Raw genomic sequence first — 27,259 nt, 5'->3', positions numbered from 1 at the left:
TCCTATAACAGTTCCATTCCGAGAAAATGAGTTTAGTAGGAAGGAAGTAGCCAGATTTTGTGAAATCCGCCCTGGACCATCGGGAAGTAGCCAAACTTCGCGAAATCCACCCTGGACTATAACAACGAGCAGTAGAGTTAGAATAACTTATTGATTTTTCTTATACCTCAACATTAGTGGGTTGGTCATGCCAGTGCCGGGAACTTTCACTCCGTGCTATTTCGGAAGTCGCTACGTGACACCTGATAGGACATATTGGCCCACTCAACGCCAGAACGTACACCTTGTTGGATTGGATAGATATATACACATCCATGATTTCAACGACATCCATGATTTCAACTACTTATGCAACCAGATGATAGACTGCATAATTATAATGTATAGTGTAAACGATAGAGGTCTTTAAGTTACATTTTCTCTCTTTCGAAAAGGTAAGAATAATTAAATTTTTATTATTATTTTCCCTTGTGGGTTTCTAACAAAATGGTAGATTGTCAGTTACAATAAGTAGTGTTCCAATTTGGTTCTTTAATTAATGATAAAATAACACTTTTAAATAAAACATGCCTAATAGTCCTTCTCGTGGATCATTTCGGTACAGTATTTGCCAGTTTTGTCTCAACTATTTATCGCAATAATTCAACACAGTTGCGACCTAAGAAATGGGACGCATGGATTCGATATTGAATTACTCGTCAAATTACGTAGGCGGCAATTACGCAACTTTGGTGTACTTTGTCATTTACGTATAAAGGGTGAAAAACTAAAGATCTTTGAAGAAACAGACCATTACCAGGTATAATTGGTGTCTTCTTGATTAGGAGGTTCCTTGTTTGATCATTTGGTCGGTTGGGTGGATGGATCATGGTTAATTGATTGTGTAGTTGGTTAGTGTAATTGCAATTGGAATGGTTGATTGATTGACCGATTGATTGATTGTTTAGAGAAGTTAAGGAATATGAAACTGTACACTGCTGCTTAAAACTGCTTAAAAGCTGCATTCTACTTTGCCTTTTCTTTTTTCTTTCTTTCCCGAAAGAAGACAATCGAAGTGTCAGTGGGTCAACTTTAACACTTTATTCTGTTGACATGTTTAAGTGAAAAACCGGAATTGATGGTGACTTCCTCTGCAGCAGTGTGTGCATTATCATTCAGAGGTTAAGGATACACATAGGGCCTATCATGCATTTCCTTTATTAGCGTGAAAATGCATCTTATCTAATAGACCATTACAGTAATACACTTTGTATCCTAATATGTATTTGTTGGATTATTTCTGACGTTTCTCTCTACTAAAGAAAAAATCAATCATGCATTCAATGTTGAAGTTTGTTTTTCGTTATTTTTTTAGCTTTTAGCTTCTTTTCTTTTCTTTTCCTTTCCTTTCCTTTCCTTTCCTTTCCTTTCCTTTCCTTTCCCTTCCCTTCCCTTCCCTTCCCTTTCCTTTCCTTTCCCCTTTCCTTTCCTTTCCTTTCCTTTCCTTTCCTTTTCTTTTCCTTTCCTTTCCTTTTCTTTCCTTACATTTTCTTTCTTTCTTTCGTTTCTTTTCTTTTCTTTTCTTTTCTTTTCTTTTCTTTTCTTTTCCTTTCTTTTCTTTTCTTTTCCTTTTTGTTTTCTTCTCTCAGCTGTAAGTTTGTTTCTGAAATTGTCTCAACTTTGTGCCCGACTGGTTTTTACAAAATGATTGCAAGAAAATGCAACATATGTGAAAGTTTAAACAAATGTTTCCACCCGTGATCGAACCGGGGACCTTTCGCGTATGAAGCGAACGTGATAACCGCTACACTACGGAAACAACTGATATGTGTATTTTTCTTTATGACCATGATGTTTGGTTCATGTCAAGATCTTCTTTAGCATTTTGGCCAATTTATATTAATATTTCTCTGAGCTTCCAAGATATACGATGGAACTACGTATGTCTTCCTATCAGCAAAGCATGCTATAATCTTCGACTAAAATAAAACAAGATGGGAGATAATTCTATAAAACGTTAGTAGAAGTAAAAATGGATACTATGACCAGAGTTCTAGACATACTGCAGTTACTGTCCGTTTTCCTATACACAATACACAGAGCTCTCACAATTGACGCGTGACCTCCACAAGTAGTGTATGTCAGAAGTATAGGCAATTGCCTAGTTAACGTCACTCTGTGAAAATAACCGGCCAATATTTAAAGTATTCTCTGAAATTCTAGAAAATATAGTTTTGTAACATGTCCTAAATTTTAGCTAATTTAGGTGTTAGGAAATATTCGCACTTTTGTGTTTTAGGAAGGATATGTAAACGACAGATAACACCAAAAATATGAAGAAATTATTTCCAAACCGTGTTAAGTCTGCAAACCATTATGCTTCTCATTTTCAAGAACGCTGGTTAACAATAAGCAGACTATTGTCTCATTTCGTAAACAAAAGCCCACACAGTATTGTTACCTTGCGTTCGCTTTATAATCGTTCACCCAACTGAAACTATAATACCAGCTCATTGCTCATTGCACAGGTAAAACAGAAACATGTGTAGTGTGGATTTAACCAGAGAAGATCTGATTTAATCAGTTGAGCTGTTTTCAATGAGTGTTATCTTGGTTTAATAGCTTTTAATGGGGTTTAAGTCCTGCAAAGGTCGTGGTGAATTCTACTGTAGACATGACTGCATCATGAGCTAATCAAAAGTAAATAATAGATGACCGATAGATTGTTTTGTCATAACATTTCGTTTCATCCAATATACATTTGTGTTGAAAATTACTGTGTGTTTGATTAACTATTGGATTGATAAAAAAAGGGCCGTGAACATCAATGTGCCAGGCTCTCTGTGTAAATAAGGAACGTTATTTTGTATTATGCTGTAGGTTGCTCCTTATTTATCTCATGAAATTAGATTCACGGGAAAAAGTTGGAGAAGCTTTGCTATCAAGTATAGTTACGGCAAATTGGTTTACAGAAGTCAAGAAGTGTTAATGTTGTGTTTTTAACCCTAATCTTCCCTGCCTCATATTATAGACAGCTTTATTTATGCTTAACCTGCAAAGGAAGTACTTTGAAATAATGCCAAAGACTAAAACGGAAGAAAATGAAACATTATGTGAAAGTTTAAAAAAATGTTTCCGCCTGGGATCGAACCGGCTTTAATTCACCCAATTGGGCAGACACAACGCCACTTTGGTGCAGGGGGGACCAGTAATGGCCGAATGAATTCTGACCATCACTCGGCTCGTTGGATGAGCCGTAACCAATGGTTACTAACGTGCACTACGACAGCGAATAGAGGTTGTGCGTGAAATTATATTGATTGGCTCCAAACAAAGGATTTGAACTGGTGTCCTTCACCGTAATCATGACACCGATACAATTTCATTCAATGACAAAAATTAATTTTTGTAATCAATCAAAAATCAAACATTTTATATCAATTTTGAATTTAGCCTGAATCCGTAAATTGGCCAAGACTCTTTTTACTATTTACCAGCGAATCATTGTATCACATACACGTTCAAAAAACTCCAGAAAAAGAATGGGGCCATATTGTTGAAATATCATTAATTTTCGAATGATAGAGTTCTCAATATTATAGGTTCTGTACACTCGGCTCCGTAGTAAAAATAAACGGAGGAAATAATTATTGATGCGCATTAAAGAGATTTTTAGTTCCATGAACCTTTTGTGTCTCATCACAGCATCAATGTGCAGGCTACCAACATTGAAAATCACTTTGAGACAGGCTCTGCTGTTGTGGATTGCTCCTTATTTATCTCATCAAATTAGATTCACGGGAAAAAGTTGGAGAAGCTTTGCTATCAAGTATAGTTACGGCAAATTGGTTTACAGAAGTCAAGAAGTGTTAATGTTGTCTTTTTAACCCTAATCTTCTCTGCCTCATATTATAGACAGCTTTATTTATGCTTAACCTGCAAAGGAAGTACTTTGAAATAATGCCAAAGACTAAAACGGAAAACCCGTTTGTTGTTTAAGGCTACCACAAAGTTATCTTTTCCGCTATGTTTCACTTCATTGTCCCTCCATCATTGGGTGTTAGTTTGGCATGTACTCTTCACCACGTTGACATATGGAGGTGCTGATATTCTTATTACAAAAGTGCGTAGTTTTTGTATGTTTTCAACTTCCACTTTAATGTAATGGTTTAATTACAAAATTGATCGTTATTCTCTTAGTATATTTCGATCATTACACACTGCATTATAATATCTTTCTCTTAATTATTTACAGAGTTGCTGGAGGATATTACTATACTGAGGCAAGGAGCAGAACTTTTGACATAGTGCGTTCAAAATGGCGTCGCGTTTTTTGTCATGGACGACGTTGGTAGCATTACTCGTCACTAAAATAGGGAATGGATTGCCTACAACAGAAGAATATGCTACAATAACCATTGGGAACGAGTCAGAAGACTACTCTGAAAGCAGCAGTATGCCGACGAGCTATGTGTCAAGTGGAGATTTTGGTTTGGACTGGTTGGATAATCGTCAAACAAGCGACGTCAATAACAGATTTGCGCTAGATCTTTATAGAGAAATAGCAACAGATCCAAACAATGATAACATATTGTTTTCCCCGTACAGTGTTTCAAATAGTCTAGCGATGGTTCATCTTGGTTCACGCGGAAACACATCGAAACAAATTCTGGAAGTTATGGGGCTCGATTCATCAGAGGATTTACAGTTACACAGATCGTTCCACGATTTGAATGACGTCATTATGTCGTCTTTAACGAAATCCTATTCTCTTCGAGCGGCAAATCGGATCTTTGTAATGGACAGTGTATCTTTAAGCGAGCAATTTATTCACGACACAAAGAAATATTTTAATGCTACCGCAGAAAATTTAGTCAGACGCAACGCTAGAAGAATAATCAACACATGGGTCAGACAACAAACAAATAATAAAATCAAGAATTTGATAGGTCGAGATGACTTGAATCCGCTAACTGTTCTAGTGCTCGTTAATGCTGTGTATTTCAAAGCCGAATGGGAGCAACAATTTAGAAAGAAATTGACGAGACCAAGTATGTTTCATACATCCCACAATGTTTCCGTTCAAGTACCAATGATGTATCAGGCGGGAATGTTTCCGTATGGATATGATTCCGTGTGTCAGTGTGACGTTATTGCATTGCCTTACAATGGTAAAGTATTCAGCATGGTAATAGCTGTCCCTAGATATACCTATGCGCTAGATGACCTTGAAAAGCAACTAACACCGGAAACATTTCGCCGATGGGCAGATATTACCCAAACTGAGCGTAAACTTGATGTCTATTTGCCCAAATTTTCCCTTTCCGAACAAGTTGATCTGAATTCAGTTTTGAAAAAGATGGGTTTGGTAGATTTATTTGACAATGAGAAAGCTGATTTATCTGGCGTGTGTGAGGAGAATACAAAGGAATTGTACGTTTCCAAGGCGAATCACGAAGCAAGTATTGAGGTGAAGGAAGAAGGCAGTGAAGCTACTGCTGCTACGGCGATCATCATGTCAGGAAGGTCTCGAGGAAACAGTGTAAACATCAACAGACCGTTTCTGTTTTACATAAGACACAATCCAACCGATACAATCTTGTTTCTCGGCAGAGTGACTAGACCAAGTAAGGAAAAGACATCAACTGATAAACAATTGACATCATATAAACCAGAACAAATATTAGCGGCACCAGCAATACGAGCGCCAGCTGCCATTGAAGGAAGGCTGACAAGATCAAGAGTTGGCAGAACTTATCGGCATCCTCTAAAAGTCAGATAAGCAAATGGTTGCTGAACTCAAATACGAGGGTCCGTCAGTGTTTATTTGTTGTCTGACTTTCATTACATACTGACCGACCTTCTTAGGTCTAATAAATTGTTATCAGAGTTGGAAGGCTAGCTCTCAAACATTTTGCAAAAAAGCTAAGGTCTATATTTGTTTGTTTGTTTTTATAGAAGAACAAGCTAAGTGCTTCGAGGAATTGTGGGGGTGTGCTGGGTGTTGTGGGGGTGTCGAGTGTTTTAAAAACACTTTTAAAAAGCATGTAAGAAGGTCCAGTGCATAAGACCAGAGGATGATTTAAGGAAGCCCCATCATGCACTGCAAACGTGTTATCACTAGAGTTTCAACTGCCACTTTACTTTTCAAATCCCATTGAATTCTGTGCAAAAGATGTTGTTTAAGAATTGTGCGTGTGTCATTATTACTTGGTCGATTTCAGAACAAAAGTGATGTATGCATAAAGGATAATTCACACCTTCTGTAGGTAACATAAAATGTGAAATCGACTAGCATTTTGAATGCGTTTTTATTGTAAATATATCAGTCCATATTCAAATTTAACCATGCCCGTCAATGCAATGTGCGGGCAGTGGTGTCATGTTCACTCACACAGCTGCGCTAACCGCAAGTCAACACAGTGGCGTGGTGGGAAGTGCTTAAAAATCATCCTCTGGCATAAGACGCTACGCGCTAGAATGGCTTTCAATATGCCTGCGGGGCTTGAAAGACAAAATTAATCTCTTTTTTTGCCTTATACAGAGCAAAACAGTGATTATTACTGTAAAACTGTCAAATGACCATATATCTCCAACGATTATAAGACCACAGTGTATAGGACTAAAACATCCAGAAAAGTGCTTGGCGTATAATGCTTGTAGCCAGTGGTACATGTGGCTTGGATTCGATTGTTTTCTTATTGCCGGAAGTGAACTTTAGTTACTGAATAATGCCACTCCTTATCAGAGCTTTACGCCAAAGTATACCTATTATCTAAATTACTACGATTAAAAAGTTTGTTCTTAATCATCTAATAGATTAAAATTGAGCTTAGCTGACTTACATGTTTAATCTTACAGATTCAAATTCTTATCCATAAGATTGACTTTTAAAATCATAGCTTGGATTAATATTGGATCAAAATAGAAACTAATCCAAGATTAATCCAAATTAAAATTAAAAATTTAATCTAATAGATTTGAATTTCAATCTATTAGACTAAAAATGGTAATCTAAATTCGGATTAGCTCAATTTCAATCTATTAGTTTAAGGAATTTAAATCTTAGCTTGTTTTCATCGCAATCTAAGATTAACGTTTTAATCTTAGGAATTTAGAAAGATACGTTAATTCTCCTCGTATGGATCCTAGCTATTGCGAGATGTTCGAATATATAAGCGCGAGTGAATCCAATATAGATTCCGGAAATACACTTCAAGTAGTTGTCAATTATTTATTTCAAATATCTAAACATATATCACCATCATTTTTCTCCATAACCTTGAAGGATATTATCGTTATGATGAGTGCAGCATGGCCATGTACTTGACTGTAGCAAAAATATATAGGTTTCGTATTATCCTGCCTAAGCTCTTGACTGACGTTATTACCAATATCTTTGGCTGTTACAGTAGGCCTACCCTTTGTTTAAGGAAAGCGGTTGGTATTTGACCAATGAGGTAGTGGCGCTTTCCCAACACAACAAAAAGCGTTGAAAAAAACAACAACTTGAAACGAGGGATTATAATGTTGCACATGGTAGAGTGATATTGTATCACTCTTATTTTCAAGAAACACATGGAATAGAATCAAGATATACCAGTAGGCCTACATGGCCAAAAAAAAAAAAAATTATTATACATATATAAATATGGCATACGATGGCATATAATTATATATATATACAAAGGGCAGTTTTTATATAAAATAATATTTCGCTTAATGGAGATGCGTTGACTATTATTTGTAAATTTATGAAATGAATGATATAGTAAATGATCCATTATTAAAATAGACTACATTAGATTTCAAATTCCCCGATTAGCATTGCAAGATGGGTGTATATCCACCAGCGTATGGTAGGAGCTGGAGAAGAGCGTTTTTGAACTTGACATACGGCAGGAGTAGGCTAGGTTTTGCCCTATGATATTGTGATAAATGCTCAATGATTAAATCATGTAAATAGTTGTATATAAATTCTGAATAATATATGCAGAGAAACTGACCGAGTAACAACTATAAAGAAGGATAGCAATTTTTTTGGCTGCAGCGGGAATGGAACCGGCGACCTCTGGATTGCTTTGCTTGTATCGGCATTGATTTCGCTCTGATCTACATGTAGTCCGTCAGGAAGGATCACTCAATCGTTAGCACGACAGCGCACGACGGCGTGAATTATCGTGCTAATGATTGCGTGATCCTTCTTTGTGGGATATTATTCTGACCAGCTCATTAGCAAACATACTGGTAGCTGTATATGTCATATGCTGAGTAGCTCAGATAGTAGAGCACTGGAATAACAATCAAGAGGTTGCCGGTTCAAATCCCGCTTCGGCCAAAGTTATTTGCCCCTTTCTTCAAGTTCTGAATAAGCGAGAGAATGAGAGAGTGAGGAAAAGATAACACAATTATCAAAGAGAAAGTGTGGAGGGGGAGTGTGAAAATTCGCTAGATATCAATGCAATGTGAAAACTAAAGGATATACTGTATATTAAAGGTTATGAAAGGACATTTCAAATAAGGAACTTCTATACCTTTGTGATTTCAAACCTGATCAATTAATGTTCTTGCGATGTGCAGTGGGGGTAATAATGATATGCTTTGCAGCGTTTCACAATATTGGAAACTTTTATTTTTGGGTGATGTGCAGAGGATGATTTAAGCACTTCCCAGCAAGTCTTGCGGTTAGCACAGCTGTGTGAGTGAACATGACACCACTGCCCGCCCACTGCATACACACGTGCATGGCTAAATTTGAATTTGGACAGATATATTTACAATAAAATCACCTTCTAAAGGTTGGTCGATTTCACATTTTATGTTATCTACAGAAGCTGTGAATTATCCTTCATGCATACATCACTTTAGATCTGAAATCGACCAAGTAATAATGACACACGGGCAATTCTAAAACAACATCTTTTGCACTGAGTTCAATGGGATTTGAGAAGTAAAGTGGCAGTTGAAACTCTAGTGATAACACTTTTACAGTGCATGATGGGGCTTCCTTAAATCATCCTCTGGGTGATGTGGTTGAGGAACAAAACAGTTATCACATACTTTTTACATCGATTTTTGACAATTGACAATTCCGTTCTTAAATTATAACAATTTGATAATCACGCCTCATTTTGAATCCATTTTAAAACATAAACTGTACATTAAACAATTATGGAAATAGACTCCTCATGCTCAGCGTTTGGTTATACGATCAACAATATAATATATAGGCCGATTTGATCACAATAATATAAAACATGTAAATAAAAGGTGGAAAATGCTATCATAATATTAATAAAATTCAAGGTAGTTGAAGTAATCAACAGATCAAAGGAAATACTTACCTGCAGCAAACGGATACTAATCAGTTGATAGTGATCCAGGGTCGTAGCCTGGACAAATCCCTTGACAAAACGGCCACTTTGCATTCGGGAAATGTTAAAAATGTACACAAGAAAGTCCTAATTAATAAAGATAACGAATTAACCATTTTTTCACGTCACACCGTTCAAATTAACCAGAATGTAATCCGCGAATTTATTTTTAAAAAAGGCCCACTTTTTGAAAAATCCGCACTCTCTTCCCTCGCAAATAAATCTGGTTACGTGCTGTCAGAGTGATATGTGTCGCACCTCCGCTAAATGGTTTCACCCTTTCTTGGCCACGCCAATAGGATTGTCATTTACCAACCAAACAAAGTCACAAAAAGAAATCAGAAAACAGGTATCATTATGCAATATTGATATAAAAAGCTCAATTTCATTTACATGTTTTGCACAAAAAAAAAATCGCTCTAACTTTTAAAGTACTTGACCAATTTTGCATTTTCGAAATCTTTTTCCGAAACCACGTCATCGCAAAATAGCACCATCAACGCGCAGTTTCGACAAATAGTCGAGGTATAGAAATGCGGAAAGAGGTAACCCTGGCATTTTAGGCACACGTCACTAGGGATTTTGTTAATGGTATAGGGGCAGTCTGTCAAAGTGATATTGCATGCAGTACTTATTTTAACGTAATCATTTTCTACATTCTAGCGTAAGATTATTGCAAATATATTTTATCATTCATATCGAATAAAAAACAGAAAGTCGTAACTCACAAAGGAAACATTTGTACAAATCATTTGTGAGTTAAGGCTTTCTGGCTCTCAACCCTCGATAATTATGTACCCTTCAATTTGGTTTGTTTCTAACGCCAATACATAAGTAATATCTTCCATTGATGTTATCATGGTTATCTTGCTATCGAATCTCTGTTGATATAGCTGGCGCTGAAGAAACAGGAAATTTTCATACCTATTCCATTAATTATCAAGCCCATCACTCATCTTTTTCCGAAACCTTCACGAAAGAAACCGAAACCACGTCATTGCAATTATTGCATATGCACTTTTAACTTATTTTACAGACATCATTTTGTATTTCCTTTTGTAATGCATGAAACATCATTTGGTAGGCATATTTCCTTTTGAATACATGGAAGTGTACATTCTAATATCTAGCGTAAGATAATATTGCGAAAACATATCTTTCAATTTATAAGTAATCTATCTTAATTCCATTGATGTTATCATGGTTATCTTACAATCGAATCTCTGTTAATATAGCTGGCGCGGAAGAAACAGGTAATTTTCATACCTATTCCGTTAATTACCAAGCTCTGCAGATTGATGGTTGATCATCGGTTTTTAAAGGTTTTGGAGGTTTTTTTGTGAATCACGGGATTGGGGATTCTATCATCAGAAATCAATAGAAAATACAGAAATGGCAATGCAAACAAGTCGCGGAAGAAACTACAAGTTTCAAGGTCATTCGTCAACATAATTTCTGAAGAAGTTAACCAAAATGCCCTGCAAATGGGATTGAACAGCATTGGTCTGTAGGCATTTTATATGACGCGCTTAGTAAGTGACGAAGGATTTGAGATGTGTGATACGACAACCAGAGATGGTGTTTGTACGTGATGCAACAGATACATATAGCCTATGGTTAATACCTGAGGGTGAAGTGCCTATGATGTGCGACGGAGGCGGAGGCGCCGATACCATACGATATACCTCTGAACGGATCGAGTTAACGGATGGCAAATGAACCCACCAGGATGTATATAAAGGCATATTCAGCGCGTTTATCTATACAACATATTTTGTGTAACTGCACCACCAATAACAATAATATAGGCCAATTTGATCACAATATATAAAACATGTAAATAAAAAGTGAAAATTGCTATCATCAGTGTCTGCTGCTGCAAGCGCCACACCAAGTAATAAAATTCAACGTATAGTTCCATTCTTTCATCAGGTGTCCAAAAGTCACAACTTGTCAAACTTACATGTTTTGCAAAAAATGGGGGCCTAATAGTGTTTGAACAACTTTTCAGCATTTCCTTTATGAAAGAAACCGAAACCACGTCATTGCAATTATCGCATCGTTAATGCGCACTCTTAACTTATTTTACAGATATCATTTTTTATTTCCTTTTGTAATGCATGAGACATCATTTGGTATTGGCCTATTTCCATTTGAATGCATGGAAGTGTATACATTGTAATATCTAGCCTAAGATATATTGCAAAAATATATTTTATCATTCATTCATATGTACCCTGTTTTACTTACGCCAATATATAAGTAATCTATCTTCCATTGATGTTATCATGGTTATCTTATTATCGAATCTCTGTTGATATAGCTGGTGCGGAAGAAACAGGATAATTTTCATACATATTCCATTAATTACCCAGCCCTGCAAATTGAAGGTTGATGGGTTTTTGTAAAGAGTTTTTGACCTTTTTGGGAATCACGCGATTTTATCAGAAATCAATAGAAATATGTTATGCAGACAAGCCGCAGGAGAAACTGCACGTTTCAAGGTCAACAGACTTTTAGAAGAAGTTAAGAAAATGGGATCGGATCGGACAGCAATGTTCTGTAGGTATTGTATTGAAATACATGACACGTGCAGGGGACGAAGGATTTGAGATGTGTGATATGTCATATGTGTATGTTATCACACGAGTTGGGCGCAGCCCAACGAGTGTGATAACTCACTTATACATTGGTTACAAACATATATCAACTTGTACCCTCTCATTATCACTACAGGTGGTTTGACAGTTCTGTGTGTTCCCTGTATTCAACTTGTACCCCCTCATTATCACTGTAAGTGTCTGATAACACACTTATACATTGCTTACAAACATATATCAACTTGACAGGTGGTCTGATAACACACTTATACATTGGTTACAAACATATATCAACTTGACAGGTGGTCTGATAACACACTTATTGGTGTTATATTCACAGGTGGTCTGACAGTTCTGTGTGTTCCCTGTCGTGTGCTCCCAAGGATTCTCATTGCTGGAGTGGATGGTATGATATCAGATATATTCCCTCCACTTTCAGCACATTCTTTGAGTGAATTTCCTCCGTTCATATCACAAAACACCGCATACCAATGTATAAAGACGAATATATTGGTATTTAAATATTGATATTTAACACATATATACTGAAAGCTACTGGAAATAAAATGATTTGCATTAAAAGCATGTAATGAAAGGACACATTTGTGTCTTGTTTTGTTTTTAAATACATGTGTGTGAAGAACAAAATTTATATTTTCAAGATATTTATTTGTAAATGTATATGTATGCAGAACAGAACACTGACCATTAAAATATAGTATAATGTTAACCATGGTTTATGCTGTGTATATCTTGTGTTTTATTTGTAGAAGTATATTGTTTCAATTCCAAAAAGCCCCAGTAAAAATGCAGGTGACCATGATAACGAGTAATGTGTCGAAGACCCGACTCGAATCGAGAAATAGGTATAGGAATGAATGTTACGTATAGTCTCCAACCATCTTTTCTAGAACACACAATTCCTGTTTTCATGAAATTCTAGAACAACTCCATATTTAATGGTATTACCAGGCTCCTACGACTTCCTTCATGAACAACAATTTAAGACAACCGACCAGATGTTTAATGGTTCAACACATTCAGTCACTTTTGCTACACAAAGACACTTAACTGGCTGTTTTAGGACTACTTTACACAAATGGCCATGTCTTCGCTTGTAGACAACATTTTATTGATACAAAGCTTTTGCAGTATCTTAAGAAATTACCTTCTGCCTAGTACTATTTTCCAAATTGTATAAATAATTTCGTTACAACCTGTAATGTGCAATTCGGAAGAGATATAATTCCTTCCGTGAATATTCCCCATTTCGATCATGGTTGCGGTCGATCCAATACCATCACTTGCAAAATGAGATGGGGAAGTGAAAGTCTAACTAACCAATAGTCCTAGCCTATTGTATTGCGTATTGGGTAGTCTAAAGGGAAATCAGACCCGAATTGTGACTATGTATCCAAGCTCAAGGTGATACTTACACCTTTTCATGACTGTTTTTCTAAAATAAAATTTTTTTCTGTCCTATATCATGACATGTATATGTTGCTTTCTTGACATTTCCTGGGAAACGAGGAATAGCAATGTGTGGCTTTTGTTTAAACTGTAGATCGTGTGGAATCTGGTATAACAGGGAATGATACTCTCAGGAAGGAAACACTTAATCCGGTGTCCGCAGCAACCAACGCACTGCAGAGTTTATTTTTCTATTGTGTCCGATTTGAGTGCTGACATATTGGAAAATGTTGCCAATCAATATTAATGAAAGTGTACGTACAACGCCCAGTTTTCAAAATTGGGTATTTTGGGTCTTTTTATCTTTTCAGTTTCCGTAAGTCTTTTGTTCAGATACGAAAACGCAAGGGATTCAGTAAGTTACTGTAATCTGACTTCATTGTTAACTCTGAAGTACCAATCAGCTTATTTCAATAGAGGTGATTGCTTATGTCAATAAAACCGGGAGAGAAAAGATTACGTTAACACCAGTGTTTTGATGGTCTAGCGCCCTCTCGTCTTTACATTGGTAAATTGATCTACATTAATTTGACAAAATGCATGCCAATCCGAATGACAAAGTCCACTTTTTTCTGTAAAAACGTTGCAAATAAGCCCTAAAATCACAAAAGGTCCGCTTATGAGCCTGTCGAACCCCAAAGCGGTGCATGGCCACAATGTCGCCCTTCCATCAATGTCTATTTCTACTCCCTATTTTGCTTCCTCCTGCCCCCCCCCATGATCAGTTTCCCCACTCCCTCCCGGTCCATACTCTCTCCTCTCGAGTTTTTCTTTTTCTAGTCTTTCCGTCTCTCCCTCTCCTCTCTTTCTTCCTCACCCCTCCCACTGTCGACTTGTTCAGTCTCAAGTATTTTCCTCCCTCCCTCCCTCCCTCCTTCTCCATCCCTTGCGAAATTTATCAGTATGATCCATGACTGAAAATAAGCTCTGCAAAAATAAACATTTAAAATAAACCCGAGCCTTGCATATTAGACCCAACCAATTATCAGATTAGCTTGCCATTGGAACGAATGAATAGAATACATTAGCTTTGCTCCAGTGCAATTCTTTTGTATTGCATTTCAATATAAAACATGATTCCCAAATCACCACTTGTACGCGCCTCATTGGGAGGTATTTGACTATTTTAGACGCTCGTTTCATCGCCAATATGAAAGACTTTTGCTTGTAACTTGGCAAATGGTTAGTATATATTTCAATGCATGACTATTTTTACGAGGCACTTACGTCTAGGCGTAAGTGCATATACACCAAACACAAGTCAATTGAAGCCGTACAATTTACCGCGAATTTAGGACCGTAAAATTTAGACTCTTCTTTTGTCTAGATTAGCACCTAACTGCACATCTCGAGGTTTTATGTAAAAAATCAATATAACTTACCAAAACGAAAACTGAAATTCACGAGCTTCAAATTTTCAGTAACTAACAAAAAGCTAGAATAAAAGATTGGTCACACCTGGGAGACTACCACTTCAGAATAACAATGACTTACAAAAACTGTTACGGATACGGAAACAGAAACTGAAAAGATAAAACGACGGTTTGTGTTTGGCAGGTGTAAAATACACCTGACTGGGCGTATTAATTACGTAACGCATAAAGGCTTTGACATCATCAAATGGCTGCCAAGTGCTGTAATGTGTTTAGTTTCTATAATAATAATTATTAATTCATTCATTCATTCTTTTCCTTTCTCTGCACTAATTCTTTCTTAGCACTCTCCTTCTCCCCTTCTTCCTCTCTCCCTTGTCCCCCTCTTTCTTTCTTTTTCCTTTTATCTTCCTCCCCTCTCCTCCAATCTAGATCGCCCACCCGCTTCTCCTCTTTACACCCATCGACCCCTCCTTCATTCCCTCCCTTGTCCCTGGCTTTTAAAATGGATATTCGTGATATTAAGAAACCCGTTTGAATAGGCATATAACCACGATAACAACATATACTACGTAATAATTAATTGATAGAAAGTGGCACAGATATACATGGACCTATATACCGGCAGCCACGCTACGTTGTTAAGGATAATCGATCAGCAACTCTATTCAATTTATTTAAACGAGGCGCCTAAATTAACGTCGGCGGTAAATAACTGTACATCGACGGTAAACTGGGCTTTTGTGTGCTGGCGAAGACTCAATCACACCCGTGGGTTACATGAGAACAAAACGTACCTTTCGCTGAAGTGATGGGCGCTTTCACATGATTTTCTTTTGTTCACTTATTGGCAGTAGCCTGCCTGGTAAAGCGTTAATACGCTGTCGGGCCAGTTACCGATTTAATGGGGTGAACCCTTTTGTCCTGAACAAAAGGTATCTTTCGATGAATAGCTTGTCGGCAAATCAAATCGGCGCAAGGGAACAATGCGTTACGTAATCTATTGTGTCTCCATGATTTAATAGCTCCTTGGCAGCAACCAGGCGGCGGATGACATGATCGAGCCGGCAACTCGTGAAATCGCCCGGCCGTATGGCATTTTCCATATACTCGGTTAGTTTTGTGGGGTTCATTATCGAACCCCAACGGTTTTAGCTTGTATTTATATTATTTATCAACATAGGCCTATTTGTTTGTGATATTTCAAGCGTTTTAAAATTTCAAAATAATCCCATTCAATTACACGGTTGACGATGAAAATTTACTGAATTTAGGGAATGCACGTCATACACCACCTGGCAGCAACTGACTCTAAGCGTGTTGCTAATTTACTATTGTGGGTACGTTTTTTTACATTAAGGTGCTATATCTGACTATTGCCATAATAGCACAGAATAGTAGGAAAGAGGGGATTTTCTCCAAAAATGAGCATTTTGGCCCAAATTTGACCTCACATATGAATTCATCAAGTCTTTGCCATTCTAAAAATGTATACTTCTATATTCTTTAGACCAAGAATTTAGCAGTTATGAGGTCCAAAGGTTTCCATAATTACAGGGTTAAAAACACCCTTAAATGAACCCTTAAATGCTTATCGTCAAAGATTTCAAAACAAAGTCAAAGGGTTTTAACGTTTGTCTTTCACTTTTAAGTTTATTTACTTAAGTAAATAAATAATATGATATTTATTTCAAATTTATTCATTATAATACCACTTCAAATGCCCCATTGTTTAAAATTATCCATCTTAAGGGTACCGGGTTCATGATTCAACACATTCAGTCACTTTTGCTACACAAACTGGCACAAGCTGTTTTAGGACTACTTCACTTGTAGACCATCGATTTTATTGATACAAAGATTTTGCAGTATTTTAAGATATTACCTTGACGATCAAGTAAAAGTCATTACAATCAATAAGTGACATGTCTGCCTAATACCATTTTCTGAATTGTATAAATATTTTTTGTTACAACCTGTAATGTGCAATTCCTTTAAGTAAATCTTCCCTATTTCGATCATGGACGTGGTCGATCCAATACCATCACTTGAAAAATCAGATGGGGAAGTGAGAGTCTAACTAACCAGTTGTAGTCCTAGCCTATTGTAGTGCGTATTGGGTAGTCTATAGAAATCAGACCCGAATTGTAAGACTATACTGTGCTCAAGGTGAAATTTACTCCTACTCATGTTGCTCTCTTGGCATTTCCTGGGAAACGAGTAATAGCAATGTGTGGCCGGCTTTAACTAAAACAGTAGATCTCCGAATATGGTGCAACTTCCTAGACTTGAGTCCAGTCCTGGTTTACGTAGTTTAGGGTTAGGGGTAGGGCAGTCTTGTAATAAGACTAGTAGAGTTGCACCATATTCGGCAATAATCGCTCGCGCTCCGAATCTAGTATAACATGGTAAAGGGAATGATACTCTCAGGAAGGAAACACTTAATCCGGTGTCCGCAGCAACTGACTCTAAGCGTGTTGCTAACTTGCTACTGAGGGTACGTATTTTTGTCCCGCTATTTTTTTGATACAAAATATCAATCATGATCAGATCCACCGTAGCTTGTTTCTATACTGAGACCGGACTCGTGTCTTGCACAATGCACGGCATTTTTCAGGTAAATCGGTGAGGCGACGAAAAGAGAAAACCCTGTTCTACGGGCCCGACCGACCCAGATTTTGAACAAATTGGGGAAACATTTTTCCTGTACAAATGAATGCCGACCCAAATTTCGGAAATTTCAGGAACAATTTTTGTTTTGTATCTTCTCAAATTGCAAATTATTTACAGATTTTAGTGATTTTTTTGGTCATTTCAAAAAAGAAAAAGAAAAAAAAAGGCCGACCGACCGACCCAACTTGAAAGGTCCGTCCGCCCGTAGAACAGGATTTCTTTTTTTCGTCGCCTGAGCACAAGGCATCACGGTCCTAAAGCACAAATAATGTTTTCGTTAATCTATTGTCCACAAAGATCCGGGACAAAGATTGAATTATTTTACCTGTGGACCTATAAATTGGCTATTATGATAATAAATTTGTTCATCTGGACTTACTATTTTTGATAGCGACAGTATCGCGTCTCATTCAAGACGCATCATCAGGCTGACTGATCAAATGATGAACTATTGACCTGTGACACGTCACTTGATGGTATGAGTCGTCGGGGCACAGTGTCAACACCCTGTATTATAAATATTTTTTCCATACAGCTCAATACTCCGTTGAAATCAATATTCTATTATTGACACAGATAAAGAAAGTTTAGATATGCATTGTGTCTAAGACGTGCACCTGGATGGGCTAAACGCGTTCCTTTATACCTATAAAAGATAATTGTCATTCTCAAAATTAAATATAGGCCTATCTCAATTTTTACGTTGGATTTCAAATTTTTTACATTAAAAATGCAGTAAAAGATATCCACAGCAAGCTGCAAGGCCCCGCTAATTAGTGTACTGCTTTTCGAGTGAGTGTACGGGAAACAAAATACACTGGTTTTACCTGAAAACAATTTTTGTTCTTGTAATAGAAACATCATATGTGGTACTAGAGCATGCCCAAATCGTTATAATGTGTAGAATATAGAAACGCTGTGGTATCTCATATGATAGTCATGGTATGCTTAGCCTGAGTCGCTCGGCCTATCTCGAACAAAGTCGCGATGCGTAGCTGTTAAAAAACGAGAGGAATCGTTGTACTATCACGGCAATTTTTAACACGAAGATATAGGGATGATGACGATGTGCGGGGTAGCTTTCTAATTGCTGCGTCATAGGTCCTTGAAAGAAGTCAAAATCTACCGCTGCCACAAAGAGTACACGTCCTAGGAACATTAATACAATCCCGTATATTAGCATGGGTTTCGGAGAAGTTGAAGCGCATATTCGGGAATCACAACATCCCCGTCTCCTTGAAATTTGGAAATACCCTGAGACAGAAACTGGTGCATCCCAAGGACAAACCTATTAAAATATTGCTTATGCCGTACCATCCAGCATGTCCAGTGCAAAGACTCTGACCGTGAGGACTCATAATAGGGGAGACGAAACAACCCTTGCACAAACCTATGTATCAGCACCGCAGACCCAGTTCTACAGGTTTGAATGACTCAGCGGTTTACACGCACCTCAAATTTGCTAGTGCTCGATAGAAAACATACGTGGTTTGAAAGAGGGTTCAAGGAGGCCATACATGTCCGGCGGGAGGAACCTTCGCTCAACAGAGAAGGGGGACTGCGCCACAACCTTCCAAGGACTGCGCAGCAATTAGAACGCTACACCGGTGACTCTCCTGTGACGTTATACCATCAAGTGTGTCACAGGTCAACAGTTCATCATCTGATCAGTCAGCCGGATGATGCATCTTGATCATCTTGTTCATGAACAGATTTAATATTTATTTTATTATATTATGATAATAATTTACAACCAAAATATAACAGACTCAAAAGAAGTCCACTGTAAAGTCATATCCATGCGAGTCACACGTACATGCTGCCAGTGTAATATTCCAGTTTTGAACAAATAATATTGTGTTTGGCTAAGGAATTTACACAACATTGGGCAAAACACTACCCAACATTGGGAAAAACATTACCCAACTTTGGGCTGTAATCCCCTTAACCAATGTTGGGCAAACCTTTCTGAGAGTGTTCGTTGTTGAATGCTGTTTCTTTACTTATTACAGGCATGTTACTGTCTAGAACCCTGGTATTCCGCCTCATGCACTTAAACAATCGTTTTGCAGCAAGTCGAAAACTACTATTCATACCAGCAAACACCAACACATCTGACCAACTGCTTGAAATTATAACCCAAACTGCAAGAAATTGTACAACTTTATTTGTAGAATGTCCGCTTATATTCATGATATTACTGTAGAAAGCGCTTATAGTGTAGAGTAACCAGGATAATGTAAAAACAAGTGTTATAACGGAAAAGGTCCGGCTAGCTTTGCGATCACTGTGCGTAGATATAGACACTCCATTTCTATCGCCTTCGCGTGAACCTAAACTTCTCAAATGACATATCTTCTTGATTTGAACCCGTGCTATTAGAAACAGTCTTGTATATATGATAAAGATCATCATCTATTACGATGGTTAGAGTCAATGTAACAAGGAGCATTGGCGTGTCTTTACCTGGTCGCCAAACAGGTGTACATTTAGCCCCTGTCTCCTTAACCAACGTTGGGCAAACTTTTCTGAGAGTGTTCGTTGTTGAATGCTGTTTCTTTACTTATTACAGGCATGTTACTGTCTAGAACCCTGGAATTCCGCCTCATGCACTTAAACAATCGTTTTGCAGCAAGTCGAAAACTACTATTCATACCAGCAAATACCAACACATCTGACCAACTGCTTGAAATTATAACCCAAACTGCAAGAAATTGTACAACTTTGTTTGGAGAATGTCCGCTTATATTACTGTAGAAAGCGCTTATAGTGTACGGTAACCAGGAAAATGCAAAAACAAGTGTTATAACGAAAAAGGTCCGACTAGCTTTGCGATCACTGTGCGTAGATATAGACACTCCATTTCTATCGCCTTCGCGTGAACCTAAACTTCTCAAATGACGCATCTTCTTGATTTGAACCTGTGCTATTAGAAACAGTCTTGTATATATAAAGATCATCATCAGAAAAGGTATTACGATGGTTAGAGTCAATGTAACAAGGAGCATTGGCGTGTCTTTGCCTGGTCGCCAAACAGGTGTACATTTAGCCACTGTGTGATCATACTTAATTGGCGCTCCGGTAAATGCAAAGACGACACTACAGAAAACCAATTCAAATGCCCATAAAATGGCTATAACTATGATGACTTTCTTTCGAGTCACAATCACCACGTATCTGAGAGGCTTTGTCACGGCTACATACCGATCTAAACTTATCAAGACCAATGACAAAATAGATATACCACTGAAAGCATTATTAAGGCTCGATGATAGGTTACAGATAATTGTCCCGTATGGCCAATGTCCTAGAATGGCAGGTGCAATGCTTAATGCCGTTATAAATCCAATGCCTAAATCGGCTGCCGAGAGGGACATCATCAGAAGACGATTGTTTTCTGGTATTCTGTTTCTGGTGTGTGGTAGAACAACAAGGCATAAAATGTTAGCAAAGATTGCAAGTAAAACGGTAATGATGATAAATGATGCTCTTATGGCTGCAACAGAAGGCGGTTGGTCATCGGTATCGTAATCATCATCATCAGAAGAATTCCTATCCAACGTTGTTTGACTTCTCACATCACCCGCAAATGAATTCAATAGCTCCATTACAAATGTTTGTATATTTATCTCTTAAAAACCTGGTTGGTGGTTATTCTATACCACCAGTGGTAGTAGAAGTGTTTCCCAAGAAATTTTCAAATTGTCTGATGCGGAAAACAGTATAGATAGGCTATATATTGAACATTTGACAATTTACTCGAGTGGAAACTATTCACTAATCAAGTTAAATTTCCAGCAAACCTTGAATGCCGAACTGTATAACTCTCAATATGTTTTGTATGAAAAAAATCGAGCAATTCCGGCGACAAATGCTACGGTATTTTAGAACAGCAGTTACTGTTACCATCTCAAAATGCTATTGAAACTGGCGTAACAGAAATGATCAAGACCAAATTTCATTATTGAGGCAAAGGCAAACATATCGCTGCAGCTTGGCATTGTGCGTCAGCAATTCGTGCATCAAACATCCGATGTTACACTTGAGGAATAAATCCAATTATCTAGGCAACCTGTAAGTACTTGAACGATGTGATGAATCTAGGCAGATGAGTTGTCACTAAACCCGATTTTAAGATACACGTGTATGTATTAATCATCAAATGTTTCGTAAATTATTTAAAAACTTATCATTATCTCTTAAAAACTACAGACAAAATTGATGTTGATGTGATTTTCAGTATGGCATAGTTTATAAAATTAAATATGCGTACAATTAGGATGTGAAATAATTATGATCCCCCTTTACATAAAACGTTTCCAAAAAATACTTTCCTCCTCCCGCCTGGCCAAAAATTGCTTGTCCCCCTCTCGGTCTGCCAAACATTATTTGTCCCCTCCCAGGGCCCCTAAATTTGCACATGCCAAATGTTTGGAAACACAATTTGCAACTCTTAAATGGTGTAGATATATTATAATTCCAGCAAACATAACAATGTTCTTACAATGTTCATTCAAACGTTTTAATAATAACATTTAAATGTCGGGTTATATAAAGACCATGAATACTTTTTTAAACGATTTGTAAAATAATTTGGCCAAACATTTTTGCAAACTATTTTGCCATACGAGGCAGTCAGTATGTTTTAAGAGTTGACTCGTGACGTCATTTGTGGATTGTTTTCATGGCATTTCTCAATGATTACATAAACACTGCACCTTTGTCTTTCAAACAACACATGTAAAAATTATATCATACACATGATTACGTAACAGCATTAGCATAAAATTAATAGTCTAGGGACACTGCCTAATCACGCAAAAAGCGGGCCTATTAAATTACAGAAAAAACACGTGTTTACAATGTCCGAGAACAGCAAAAGTACAAGGTGCATATGGCTAGTTTTGGGCAGGAATAAACACTAGGTCCTCAGTTTGCATTTGGTAAAATATGAGACTTGCCATTAAACGTTGATAGAAATAGGACGTCTGGAAACTTCAATAACTTTAGGGCTTGAATTGAAGCGAAATTATTCTGCAAAATTGGCGAATATGAAAAAGCAGTTATTACAAATTACATCAATTATCTCCAAAATGAAACAGACTAAAATATAATGACTGGTCACGTGTGAGAGCTGATACTCAGTGCGATGATAACTGGTGCAAATCAAACAACAATCTGTGCATGCGTAGGTGGGATGACCGATACAACATGGTGGAAATGCACGAAAATTGCAAAATTCCATGTAAATAGGGCCTAAGATATTACAAAATGCTATGAAAATTGTAATTTAAATATTCATATGAATTTTTATGGATGATCTCAACCTGAAATGAACAAGTTTTAAAAATAAATTTCTCATTCAAATGATGGCCTCTCTCTTTGTACCACTACTTTTTGTATAAATGTAACAATGGTAGAATAACAGTTATATTTTAATCACGGATTCAAATATTTTCTAGGAGACTCCCGTTTAAATATTTGGAGATTAGCCAACAGAACTGGCAAAAAAAAATTTCCACGTTTGCTATTTTTGGCAATATCAAGTTTTTTAAAGAAAGAAAAGCCTTGTTTTTGTCAAAAATAAGACATATTTGACCACGCATTTTAAATAAACTAAAACCTTTACAGCCCAACAAACATGGTTTAATGAACTGGTAGTTTGTGTTCTATTACTGTTCCAAAAGGCAGCATTCTCCATTCTTTAATTCCCGAGAAAATATAAAAAATACAACAATACCCCATTTCAGCCTCTTATTTCCCTTAACAAAAACGACCCAATTTCACCAGGTGACTCTAGACCATTGATTTTATGCTAATGCTGTTACGTAATCATATGTGTGATATAATTTTTACATGTGTTGTTTGAAAGACAAAGGTACAGTGTTTATGTAATCATTGAGAAATGTCATGAAAACGATCCACAAATGACGTCACGAGTCAACTCTTAAAACATACTGACTGCCCCTCGTATTTTGTGAATGTTATTAAAACGTATTTATACCCTTTATATAACCCGACATTTAAACCTTTTCTGTAAAACGTTGTGCGTTTGCTGGGATGCCAGCATAGCGAGCAGGAAACCTGGCATATTTAAAAGTTTCCGCACTGTTTTCCCAAGCCTTTTTTAATTTTAGAGCGTTTTATTTAAAATGTGCCCATAAAGGTGTGTCAAAAATTGCTAGCCAACTTCGACTTGCTAAATGTTGCCTGTCCCCCTCCTCCTTCGGTTCCCCTCAATTTTATCCCATATGCTCATAATTATTGCACAGTCCCTTAGCTAAAAAAGTGGGTACCCCAAAACCGAGTTATTAATTCCATGATTTAGATTAAATTTATTATTCTCGTATGACCATAATAATTTCAACAATTACAATTGTTCCGTTTATTTCATGTTTTAAATCTATTTTAAAATTTCTAGTTTAACCGTTTTCATTAAAACGGGTATATCACAGATAAGTATAACACTGCTCTGATTATTATCCGTAAATCTGTATGACAAGATGTCAGGATGTCGTTGATTGATGGAGTCTGGCGTCTGTTGACTCTGCAAAGCGAGCAGATGAGCAATATGTTATTTTGAAAGCGGTTTCAATTGAAAATCATTTACTTACATTCTTGCCCTACCAAGATATATTATTATATACATATACATTTATAACTTTATCATCAAATTGTCCCGCTCACACTAAGTTAGGAAATGGCTAATGGGCGGGTAAGAGGGCTACCAAGGATTTTTAGCCAAAATAGTGGAGGTGTGGGGCGAGCCGAAAAAAAAAGCAAGAAAAAATCGGAGTATCGTAAGCCATAGCTATCAGAATTCGAGTGGGCCCAGTCGACCGGGAAATTTCTCGGTCGTCCAGTTAGAATGCGAGTGACTGGCTGTTTTAACCAATCAGCGCAAATAACCCACTCGTTCTTATTTTGTTCCACTCGAACGACATACTCACTAAATCGGACCGCCCATTTTCAGCCTATGTTTCATTCGACCAGGATAAGAGGCGTGGCCTGACCACGTGATTGGCCCGGTCGTAGAGTACAGAATGTACTGGTTTCCGATACGACCGGGCTGCTAGTTCTGTTTACCGTTTACCAGACAAAGAAAAATACACATGCCTCATATGAATGCATATACCATGTGCGTATACTAAGTGACCATTGAGCACTGCTTGCAGTTAAGCGTTGAAATAGAGTGTACAGCTAACCCACCTATACTAGTATTCTTACCTAATTTGAGAGTGGTAATAGGGCTAATTTGTAGCATAATGGACTGTTGACATTATATTTTCTTTCGAGTAAGTATACCCCCACTTCAATTTACAATATTAAATGTACTGTTAACTGCTCTCACTTCAGTATAGCATTCTATGGGTAAACTGCACCACCTTTTGACCTGGCAGAAGAAGTCGAGATAATTGGACATAAATCTTCACTCATGCCTTGATCTTGAACTTCGATAATAGTATGGTAACCTGTTAAACTGAGCACAGGTGGTTGAAATTGGACTACCATCAGGGGATTTCCCTGTTAGCTGAGCTGAGATTTATTCCAAATGCCGTTATGTTGTGTATCATTAATAGTTCACTCGACCGGGATTTAAATAAGGCGAAACTCTATGTTTCGCTTGTCAATCTGGTATGTATTTGGTACGAGTGGTTTATTCAGCCAATCAGAACCGGTCGCAAAGCTGGCTAATTCATGATTGAAACACGTGTGGTCACCTGAATCGGCATCTGAATCCCGCTCGTTAGCTCAAGCTTGCAGCACCACTTTATACAATGTACATGCGACGTCGACCGGGCTATACAATCTGATTGGCTGCGTAAACCCACTCGTACCGAATTCACTGAATGCCTGCAGGGTACATTCATGGGCCAGTTCTCAAAGTTTGTCTAGAGACAAAGCACAGCCTCTCAGTCTCCAAACGGGGATACCTCAATGGATTTTTTTATTGATATCCCCTTTATTTCTTACATAATAAATATGACTAACACTAAATGTGCGAGATTATATGTCTTTCTTTTTTAAAAGTTAAACAAAATTAAGAAGAAAAAGTAAAGTTACTAAACTAATTGGCCCATGATTGATCACACGCCCAACGGGCTGAGCGGCCTGCAACCAAGAAACCGGCCCTTTATCGTATTTTCCAGGTAGTTTTGAAAGCCACGCCTAGTATTACAAAAACAAATACACGCATTATAATATATACGATAACATTATGGAATTGGCAAATGAAAGTTGCTGCATTGCCGATAGTTATACAGTCGTGCTAGTATTTTTGACATGTGTATACGTGGAAAAGAGTATACTAAGAATTTTATATTCATATATTTTTTTGGTTCAAATTAAATGAATAGGCAATACAAATCGGCCAACATAACCCTCTCAGGCTGCAGCACCTAATTTCATCCATCCATGTGTTGCATTCAGTGTGTCTTATATAATTTACAAATAACAATTACGAATTGATAAAGCAACAGTATTTAAATATTTAGCTCTGCGATGCTTTTTGAAAATAAGACAAATAACAGCAATGGGTATTCCCGCAATTATATTCACGTTCACATGCAGTATTTTGATTCTGAACCGGACTGTTTATTGTTGTTGCGTTGTGAATACCCGTGTAAACATTTATGCGTAGCTTCTACCAGCACGGACTACCAGATAGCCAACCACATTATCATGCCCTTACTACGTGGCTCTTTCACAGCCTCTACACTCTGTGGGCGGGTCAAAAGTCCGGTCGTATGGAAATTCACCGAGTCGATAATTTTACCTAAAAACTGGCCGAATGGAAAACAGTAAGACCGAGTGGGATCATTGCGTGATTGGTTAAGATGCTCGGTCGTGCGGATTTAGCCCGGTCGATCAAGAAATATCCCACTCGACCGGGCCCACTCGAATACTGATAGGCATGGCTAACGATACGTGCGCATCGCCAACCGATGGTCACGAATATGTTTTGCTAGCCCGGCCAACGAAATCGTATGTATATAAATTATGACTTATGTTGATTGCGTCTCCCTCCACGTGGGACGCATGGATACGCGGTGGTTTTGATTTGTTAGATTTTGTTAGATTTGGCATGGTTATGGTTAAACACCACGACATGTATATATCATGATTTTATTTTCAAAATGATTTTTTTTTTGTGGAAAATTAGTCGCGTCGCGCGAACCTTGTGACGGAGTACAAAACTGTTAACTGTGCGTTACACGTGGAAGTTTGTATAAGAACAAAGATGCAACAAATGATATAATATCCAAATGCCGTGATCGTAGACCCGTCTATCTATATATTCAAAATCACTCTCCTGTGACGGAGTGAGGTCACGTGACTAGCCGGTATTGGAGATTCTGCACGTACAAAATGAACGCGTGGACAACGTATAAAATGCACACAATTTATTATTTTACAGTATATTAAAGACAGTCAAGGATATTGAACATACGAAGAAAGGTCTAGCCATTAATATGATCCATTTTGTTTGTAAGAAATCATTATAATCAAACAACAGTGAGGTGCAAAAAATTTACTTCATTTATGCGTTCACTTTGTACGTAGGATCCTCAATACTGGCTCAAATAAGCGACCTTGCTTAGTCACAGGAGAGTGAATTTGCATATTTAGACGGGAGTACCATCACGGCGTTTGAGAATCTCGCATCCCCTCTGATGTTGTCACTATTTCCCCTCAAAATCGGCCAACACCTCGGGTCCTGTAGTATCACTACCCTTCAAAATATGTTGTATGTGTAAACTACCCCTCTATATAGGCTACCGTCCTGTGA

General features: G+C 37.5%; 1 protein-coding gene, 1 non-coding gene and 1 pseudogene across 2 annotated transcripts; 1 reads left to right on the top strand and 2 right to left on the bottom strand.

The window, feature by feature from the left end:
- Positions 1-143: 143 nt before the first annotated feature.
- On the top strand, positions 144-5,995 carry LOC140154956 (leukocyte elastase inhibitor pseudogene; annotated as a pseudogene).
- Positions 1,726-1,798, bottom strand: Trnam-cau (transfer RNA methionine (anticodon CAU)). Its single transcript has one exon. It is a non-coding gene; the product is annotated as a tRNA-Met (tRNA).
- Positions 5,996-19,973: 13,978 nt separating the features above from the next.
- Positions 19,974-21,077, bottom strand: LOC140154179 (histamine H2 receptor-like). Its single transcript, XM_072176787.1, has one exon. The coding sequence runs from the start codon at positions 21,075-21,077 to the stop codon at positions 19,974-19,976; it is 1,104 nt and encodes a 367-aa protein (XP_072032888.1).
- Between the last annotated feature and the right edge of the window lie 6,182 nt (positions 21,078-27,259).

The sequence above is a fragment of the Amphiura filiformis genome, chromosome 6 (genome assembly GCF_039555335.1).
Source record: "Amphiura filiformis chromosome 6, Afil_fr2py, whole genome shotgun sequence".
NCBI classification, from domain to species: Eukaryota; Metazoa; Echinodermata; class Ophiuroidea; order Amphilepidida; family Amphiuridae; genus Amphiura; species Amphiura filiformis.
The sequence above is the reverse complement of the archived record's forward strand: the minus strand, read 5'-3'. Positions and strand labels throughout refer to the sequence as shown.

Coding starts and splice junctions, on each gene's coding strand:
- LOC140154179 (XM_072176787.1), bottom strand. CDS start 21,077: ATGGAGCTATTGAATTCATTTGCGGGTGATGTGAGAAGTCAAACAACG.